Here is a 9031-nt window from a genome sequence, read left to right on the forward strand (position 1 = left end):
GTTGATCCCTAGTCTCATGCAGTCCTGACCCTCCTCACTCTCCCCTCAGCTCCTGTCTGCTCTGCCACTCTTTCCACAGCACTGGGTCATTTTGGATTTGCTTACAGCTCAGGAGAGTGCTGTGGAAGTTGCTGGGGATGGGAGGACGAGCAAGTGTTTCGATAGGGGCTGGTTAGGCAGTTGGTTGTTGGGTGTCCTCAAAGGATCCTGGCTGCCTCTTCCTCAGCCAGAGATGCCAGGAGCCAGGGCACTGGGCAAGGGTCCCTGTGCCAGGGGAATGGATTCTGTGCTGGCTGCAGCAGGGGACCCTGTGAGGGAAGGGCCAGGGAGAGGATGAGCACAAGCCCTGTGTCTCACTCCCTCCCCAGAGCCCAACTCGGCACCTGTCCCCAAGTCCCACACTGGTGGCCCACTCCCCCCCTGGCTGCACCCTTCACCAGTGCCTGTGTCACTGTGGTCACTGCACTCCCAGGAGTTAGCATCTTCTCCCAGGGTGGCACAGAACTGGTGGGTTACACGGGAGCCACAGTACCTGCAGAGCAGAAGTTTCCAGGGCCTGGAGGAGCAACCAATTCAAAGGAACCAATGTCCCCCAAGATGTGGGGGAGTTCCAGCCCCAGCATTGTGCTGAGCCCACCTCCACCCTGTTCTCCCCCATCCTTCTTGGCAGCTGGGGCCGAGCTTTTGGCATGTCCCCTGCACCGTGCCTGGCTCGGCACCCCAGAGCACCTCCATCCCTGCCCAAGGCATCATCTGTCACTGGGGCTGTGGGGACTAGGGCCACTGACACTCACCCACTCTCCTGTGCCTGCTCCAGCTCCCACTAGGAGCTGTGATGCTCCTAGATGTTGTCGAAGGGCTGGTGATCTTCAAAATCCTGGAAGGCCAAAGTTCCTGGACGCTCTGGTTGTCCTGGGCCAAAGTCCTCAAAGATCTCAAGCTCCCAGGAAGCTTCTCTGTGGAAGTCAGGGAATGTTCAGCCCTGGGGAGAGGGTTCCCCCCACTCCAGCATCTGGGGAGGCAGGAAGGGGACTGGCTGGAGCATCACAGAGAGGCACAAGGCAGAGGGCAGGGCACTGACCTGTTGGGGATTTTTATCCCCAGCCGCAACATCTCGGGCAGGAACTGCTCCGTGTCTCGGCAGTGCGGGCAGCGGAAGAGGTGCAGGCCTGAGCTCAGCGCCATTGCCTGGGACAGAGCAGCCATCAGCACCCGTGGCAGCTGGAGGGGGGGGGGGCCCTTCACCTCCCCCTTAGCCCCAGAGCTGGGCGATGGGGTGACAACCAGGGGTGATGACAGCAGGGCTGGGGGCAATGCTGCCTACCTGGATACAGCTGCGGTGGAGCCAGGCGCTGGCGCAGGCAGGACACACCAGGGTGTCAAAACAGGGCTGCTCCGACACTGGCTCCAGGCAGAAGAGGCAGGGGGTCCGGTGCTGCTGCATTCCCCGCAGCCGCTGTACCGGCCGGTGCTTCGAGCAGAAGGACCTGTGGGACACAGAAGACAGTTCAGACCCAGCCCTCCTCTGTCCCAGCCCAGCCCCAGCCCCGTGGGGCAGCTCCACTCACTTGTACTCCCCAAAGAACTGGGAGATGCACTCTCCCTCCCTCCCACAGGGGAAATGGAAGGTGCGGGAGCAGCGGCGCCTGTGGCTCCAGCCGGATGAGCGATGCAGCCGACCCCGGCAGGTGACCGAGGCGCCCGGCTGGTGGCAGAAGCAGCACCTCTGGGGACAGCACAGAAGTGGACAGCGTCAGTGCCGCACGCACCGGGGAGCCCGTTTCGCCCAGCACAACCCTGCCATGCATCAGTGGCCACCTGGCCGGTGACACTGGGCCACAGATAAAGACATCCATCCTTTCCAAATCCCCTATTTCCACAGAAATGGGCCTTTTTGAAGGAAGAAAGATGGAGGCACGGTGGGGACATGTGCCCCCCCAAGACTCGCCTTCGTTGCCACCCGCTTTATCTCCTGTTGGATGTCAGGGAGGAGAAAGCCGTAGAAGCCCTCGTCGTCAGCTCCCCTCTGGGTCAGCCCACTGGCATGGTACTGCAAGAGAGGCCAAGAGGGTTCATGCCTGGGGCTAGGGGTGGTGCAGGATGGGGAGCAGGGGCATCAAGTCCCAGGGACTCACCAGGCAGTTCTCATGGACAGAGAGCCTGTCCTGACGACATAACTCTCCAACCACCATGGGGTCTGCATCTGCTCTCTGGCACAGCCTGCACACTGTGGGGGACAGTGGCACCATCACCCCCAGCACCACACCGTGGGTCTGGGGCTTAGCACCAGGAGCAGGATGGGGCAGAGGCTGGAGCACCTTCCCACGGCACAGGGGCCTCTGCTTGCACAGCTGGGCACTGGCCAAAATCCCCTCTGATGAGTGCCTGCAGGGATGCTCCATGCTCACCTTTCTCATTGGGGTCTTGACGCCTCCTCTTGGGCTGGGGAGGCCCACAGGAGGCTCCCGTGTTCTCCAGAGGCATCAGGCGGCGCCCTGACCGTAGCTCCATGACTCTGGACTGGATGCTAGGGCAGCGTTTGCTGAATGTAGGAACTCAGTGCAGTCCAAGACTGTGCTGACGCTCCAGTGTCAGTGTGCAACACACCACAGAGCAGTGGGCTCCTGGGGTATTTATACAAGCCGGGCAGGGTGGGGAGTGGATTGTGACATCGTGCAGCACCATGACATCAGTTACCAGGTGACTATGTGTCATGTCCTACAAGGTGGGTACAGCTCTCTAGAGCCGGAGGCGCAAAATAAATGTAAATATTGATCCAGAAAAAATGGTGTCTCCTCGGCAGAGGAAGACCGTGCGACCAGCATCCACCAGAATGGATGCAGGCACTCAGAGGGTGTCCCCACGGAACAGTAGAACTGGTTACAGCAGGCATTCCTAGTCCCTGTTCAATGGCTTCTTTCTTCTCCAAGGACCCTTGTATTTTTTCCTAAAACTACAGATAAGCTCATACAAAAGGGTTTTGCAACTCACTAGCAGTAGGCCCAAATTAAAGATTTACAACCTACAAGCAATTAACTATTTGAAGTCAGAGTTTGGTTAATGCTCTGTTTCACTCTCCACAAAAAAGGCTGGGAATGCAAACCTCATTAGCAGAACACAGGTTTCCTCTTCATCTCAGCAAGCTCCTGCGCCTTCACCACCTTACTTACAGGAGCGAGGACAATGGGAACAGCTCTCAGCCCAACATCACAAATGGGGCAGGCAAGTCCACTTAAGAACTTCACTGCCCTAGCCCTTCACAGCCTACTTGCCTTAGACCAACCATCATGAGTTGGGCCAAAAAGAAAAACAGATGGATCATTGTCATGGATGACTCCCTCCTGAGGGGTGCAGAGGGTCCAATATGCAGACTGGACCCACTTCATAGGGAAGTCTGCTGCCTCCCTGGTGCCTGGGTAAATGATGTAGTAAGTAAAATTCCCACCCTTGTCAGGCCTTCAGACTACTACCCACTTTTGGTCTTTCAGATGGGTAGTGATGAAGTGGTGACGAGAACGTCAAAAGCCATCAAGAGAGACTTCAGGGCTCAGGGGCAACTGGTGAAGGGATCGGGAGCACAAGTTGTGTTCTCCATCTCTCTAATGGCAACAATAAGCGAACTAACAGGAAAGGTCAACAGGTTAACTCATGGCTCTAGGACTGGTGTCTTTGGCAGGGCTTTGGGTTCTTTGGTCATGGATTACTATACAAGTGTGGGGAACGATCCATCTTCTCTTCCCCCACCTAAGACTAAACAAAGTATCTTTCAAGCCAGCAGAACAAGAGTGGCGTTTTTTTGCTGATTTAGCCAAGGACAGACTAGGAACAGGCCCTCTGTTCTATCAGATACATCCAAAACAAGAAAAGAGCATAAGGGTTATGATAACTGGCAGCTAAATGGACAATAGATTAAAGGCTGCCTCTGAAAGAGTACCACCTGGCCAATGCTAACTGGCTAATTTGAACAGTGATACCTAATTTGAACGGTAATCTCTGGTGTATAAAAAGAGGGCAAGTTTTGCAGGCTGCTGCTTTGCTCTGCCTGGAACCCAGATGGGACACTGCTGCAGTACCAGAAGCCGCCTGGAACACCGTCACTGCTGCCTGGAGAAGCTGAGAGGGGAGGGGGCTGCCCTGCAACCGCTGCCTGGAAAAGCCATGGAGAAGCCACCTGTAACCACTCTGTGGGGAGCCAGCCCGCTCCCCAAGGGATCACTGCTCGCCAGAGCCTGCCTGGCTCAAGCCCACCCGAGCTTAACACTGGAGCCAAACTGGACCAGCGCCTGCTGCAGCTCACAGAGGAGCCGTGCCTGCCTGCCTGCCTGCAGGATGCTGCTGGGGGGCCACCCCTGCTGCCGGAAAGCTGCCCCCCCCAAGAACATGCCACTGAGCCCTGCCAGCCGGAAAAGAAGCCGCATCCCAGGAGGTACATGCTACGGAACGATGAACACACACACACACTCTCTAATTCCCTGTGTCGCAAGCTGGTACTGGGAGGCTCCCGGCTGTCAGGATGCTTTTGCGACTCCGCCTCCCAATGTGGAGGGGTTTTTGAATAAGACCGAGGGTCACATGTGGCACTCGCCTCTCACAGAGGAACGGCCACCACGGGACTGTATTTCAGGGTGGTAGTTAGAATGCACCCCCCCACCATGCTCAGAAATTGCCTCTAAAACCAAGGTTTGCTCCATAAACTAATCGGTTTATTAAGGGTTAACACAAACTGAGGGATAATGTTTAGGGAAAATGCATATGTGAATGGCTACCAGGGATATATATATATGTATATAGTGAGAAAGTGTCCTTTAGGGAGGTAATGCAAAAGGTCCGGTGCTCTTAAGGGAGAGGGTTAAGGACCAAAGGGAGAAGGGAAGGAGGGAAGGAAGCCCGACGTCAGTCCTCCTTAAGAGGTCCTGCAGTGTGTGCAAGTAAGAGGAAAGGAATATGTGTGTGTGTGTGTGTGTGGTGATGTCACCCTCCCACTTGTCCCCGATGGCAGCCCTGTCTCGGAAGGCAGGACGACGGGTCCGTGGTGTCGGAGGGGCAGCCTCTCGGCAGCGGGTGCAGCGGCTGTTGCCAGGCTCAACTCCTACCCTTTTACTCCATTGATTCTACACCTTTCCTTTGGAGTGTACATTTAATAAGGGCATAGCACTTCCGAATTCTTTCCCTGACATATCCCTAGCCTACCTCTCCCGACCCTTGGTCCCTCAGGGTTCACCCTTAATAAGTCAGTTAATTTGTAACTAAACATTGGTCTCAGTAACAATTTGTGGGCCTGGTGAGGGCCGTATTTCTAGTCCCTGCTCTAAGATTCGGTCCAGCAATGATCGATCCTCTGTGCGAGGCGAGTACTACGTGTGCCTGACCCTTCAGAAAGCCCTCTCTATAAGTGGGGAATGGAGAAAAGTCACAGAAGCCTCCTGATCTCCAGCGGTCCGTTACTAACACCGTTGGACCATGACAAGACACCAGGTGTCACAATCCGGGGTCTGCTAAGAGCCACCAAACTGTCAGGATGTTTTACATGACTCCTCCCTTATTGGGAGATTTTAATTTAATGGGACCAAGGGTTCGCATGTGGCGTTCACCTCACTCAGAGGATTGGCCACTGCTGGACCGAATCTTGAGAGTGGAAATTAAGAATAACCACCCCTCATCACACCCACAAACTGTTACTGATGCCAATATGTAAATTTACAAACTAAACGGTCTATTTATAGGAAAGGCCAAAACATGGGGACAAAGGTTCATTAAAAGTAAATAACAGACTTGTATGGAAAACAGTAACAAAGCACGCTCCCAAATTGGAGAAAATTACAGAGAAGTGACAAAGTATATGTAGTCTTAAATAGGGGAGAATGGTGAAGATAACTACAGTAAGAACAGTGAGGGGGCTTGCCTGACAGAGGCCTCCTTGAAGGGAGTCACGATATGCGTGGCAGTATGAGGGCACTAGGACCACGCAAGGGAAGCGGGAAAAAGGAAGGTGGAAAACTCATTTTACCATTTTCCTGAGATAGTCCAGGAGTTCAGGGGATTGCGCAAGCAGTTCTCCTTTCAACACGATTATCGACGAACATGCAGAGTAAGGAACTGCTCCACGCCCAGCCGATTGATGTTGGTAGGATCCCTCATGGACGTAGTCTTTCTGTCCTGATGAACAGCGTGTTTGATATTCATGGGCAATTGTCTTCCTGCTCGTCGGGGCAGTAATTCCGCAGTGGGAGCCAAGACAGCACGCCAGGAGCAGCACCAACCACAGGAAACCAGTATAGCAACCAAGTGTTCCAACAACACTAAGCAGCAGGCTCCAGCTCCCACCAACCAGCAAGCCTTAGCTACCAGGCTCAGTCTTTTATAGTCCAGGGTCCACAGTCTTGGTGCCCAGTGCATTATCTTATTTGCATATGAGCACTGTCTGATCAAGCAGCTGTTTCCCTGTGCTCGAGGGTCTGGGCCTGGCTGTCAAGTGTGATCTCCAACGTTGTTGGCACTTGGCCTGTCACTCAGGCAGGCAGCTCTGTCCTTGTATTTGTCCTTGAAGAATACAAAGGAAGGGGGTGGCCATTTTGGGTCCATGCAACCTGATGGCCTAAAAGTGAATTTTTTGTCTCTATGTGGGAAAGAACCATATTCCAGAGGTTAAGAGGCTTTTGCACATTCCTGAACACATCTGTATATAACTGTACATATTATTCTTTTATCCTAAGTGCTTAATTAAAGCTGTCTAGTTTTCGATCCAGAAAGTCTCTCTCTCTCTGTAACTTTATCTCTCCTTCCCTACCTGGGGGAGGGGGTGGGGGTCAAGAGCATTGTTGTCTCTGGTTTAATTGCCAATTCTGAGTCCAACTGTGACAACAATTTATTGGCGCCCAACATGGGGCTCAATTTTAAGCCCAGGCTATAAATTCTCACTAATTGGGAGTGTTTAAAATTCCACATCTAATGGGAGGAAATCCTCAGATAGCAATGGGCAACACTTCTGCTGAATTTAATGATGGATTCAAAACTGAACAGACATTTTCTGTAATGTTTCTGCTGGACATTTTTCCCAACATGCAATCGTTCATGAGGTATGTAGCCAGGATCATACTGCTCTGTGTAGCTGCTTGTTATTGTTTCATGGTTTATTGATAGAATTGATTCCATAATCAACCATATAATTACCAGCCTAGTGATCATAGGGTATTTGATACTTACCTTAATGGGAGTACTGTTTGTGTAAAATTACAGTATAGATACTCAAGTGAACGTAAAGGTCTGTGTTGGTAATGGCTGTAGCAGGTTCAGTTTTACTTGTCCATTTTCTCTCAAGCTGAATCTCCCAGCTCTTGGTTTGAATAGCATTGTTGCAGTAGGGATGCTTCTGCTGAATGTTTATAATGTATCGTGGATGCGTAGGGTGAGATGTTGTTCCACTCACTGCCAATCCCCCACAGGCAATGCTGCTGCCACTTGCTGCTGTCACCGTGATGCTGCTACCACCACCAATGCTGTTGCCACCACTGGTGCCGCTACCAAAACAGTTGCTTCTGCAAAGATTAAGTGCATTCCCATTCGATTCCAACTAGTAAGAATGTATTTGAGAGAAACAGATGTGTGAGAGGTGATCTGTGATAACAACTGACTTACAAATTCTGGTGACGTTCTGTGTGACACACAAATGTTCCAGAGGTCTGCGCAAGCTGTACCAGCAGCACATGCCTAGATATTCTCCTTCATGGGATGCACTGATGGTGATGCAAGACCAACTGTGCGTGAAGTGGCTTTCAGAGCACAACAGTATGGAGAGATAATCTCTGATTCCCATCAGTTCCACACCTCAGCCATTGAACAAATAACTGACAGAAAGAATAAGATGCCAAACAAATGGGAAAGTAAACCCCGGTGACTCCCTAAAGACAACTGGTCACATGTTGCAGTCACTAAGAGGAGATGCCCTGCTACGAGACAGCAGCAAGGGAGATGGGACCCACTTCGACACCACCTGTGGTCTCTTGCATAATTATTTTAGAGGACATGAGAAGCTGGGACAAGAGGCCCACTGATGTTCTCCAGATACACATGCAAGAGCTACTAAACGGAACAAAGGCAGGAGAGGGTTCTTCCAGGAAGAAGGCTGCACCAGTCTCCACTGGCTGGTCCTCCACCCAGGATGGTGTGTCAGCCTCCAAATGCTCAACATTAGAGGTGCCCTGCCTCTGGCCAGGAGGAGGAGAGGGGCAACCAAGTTGACTGGACTGTGTGGATTTGATGGCCTGGCACATTAGAACCACAGAAGTATCAAGCCTTGGTCAACACTTCCTAATATCTAACCCAAATCTCCCCTCTCTCAGTTTAAAACCATTACCCCTTGTCCTATCACTATCTTCTCTGATGAAAAGCCCCTCCACAGCTTTTCTGTAGGCTCCCTTCAAGTACTGGAAGGTGCTATAAGGTCTCCCCTGAGCCTTCTCTTCTCTAGGCTGAACAGCCCCAATTCTCTTAGCCTGTCTTCATAGCAGAGGTGCTCCAGGTCTTTGATCATCTTGGTGGCCTTTCTCTGGATCCTCTCCAACAGGTCTGTATCTTTCTTGTGCTGAGGGCACCAGAACTGCACACAGTATTCCAGGCGTGGTCTCGCTAGAGCAGAGCAGAGGGGCAGAATCACCTCCCTGGCCCTGCTGGCCACACTTCTTTTGATGCAGCTCAGGATGCAGTTGGCTCTCTGGGCTCCAGCACACACTAAAAGCTCATGTCCAGCTTCTCATCTACTACCACCCCCAAGTCCTTCTCCTCAGGACTGCTCTCCAGCCATTCTGCCCCCAGCCTGGATGTGTGCCTGGGGTTGTGCTGACCCAGGTGCAGGACCCTGCACTTGGCCTTGTTGAACTTCATGAGGTTGGCACTGGCCCATCTCTCCAACCTGTCAGCGTCCCTCTGGATGGCTTCCCTTCACTCTTGGGTGTCAACCACACAACACAGCTTGGTATCATCAGCAAATGTGCTGAGGATATACTCAAGCCCACTGTCCATGTCTCCAACAAAG

General features: G+C 52.5%; 1 protein-coding gene across 1 annotated transcript; it reads right to left on the reverse strand.

Annotated features, from left to right (window-relative positions):
• Positions 1 to 841: 841 nt before the first annotated feature.
• LOC127387763 (PHD finger protein 7-like) lies at positions 842 to 2511 on the reverse strand. The gene is made up of 7 exons (XM_051626535.1): positions 2409 to 2511; positions 2136 to 2227; positions 1949 to 2050; positions 1569 to 1726; positions 1325 to 1487; positions 1082 to 1188; positions 842 to 956 (listed from the first exon to the last, which is right to left on the reverse strand). Exons 1-7 carry the CDS (start codon positions 2509 to 2511, stop codon positions 842 to 844), a joined length of 840 nt encoding a protein of 279 aa, XP_051482495.1.
• Between the last annotated feature and the right edge of the window lie 6520 nt (positions 2512 to 9031).

The sequence above is a fragment of the Apus apus genome, chromosome 8 (assembly GCF_020740795.1).
Source record: "Apus apus isolate bApuApu2 chromosome 8, bApuApu2.pri.cur, whole genome shotgun sequence".
Classification (NCBI taxonomy): domain Eukaryota; kingdom Metazoa; phylum Chordata; class Aves; order Apodiformes; family Apodidae; genus Apus; species Apus apus.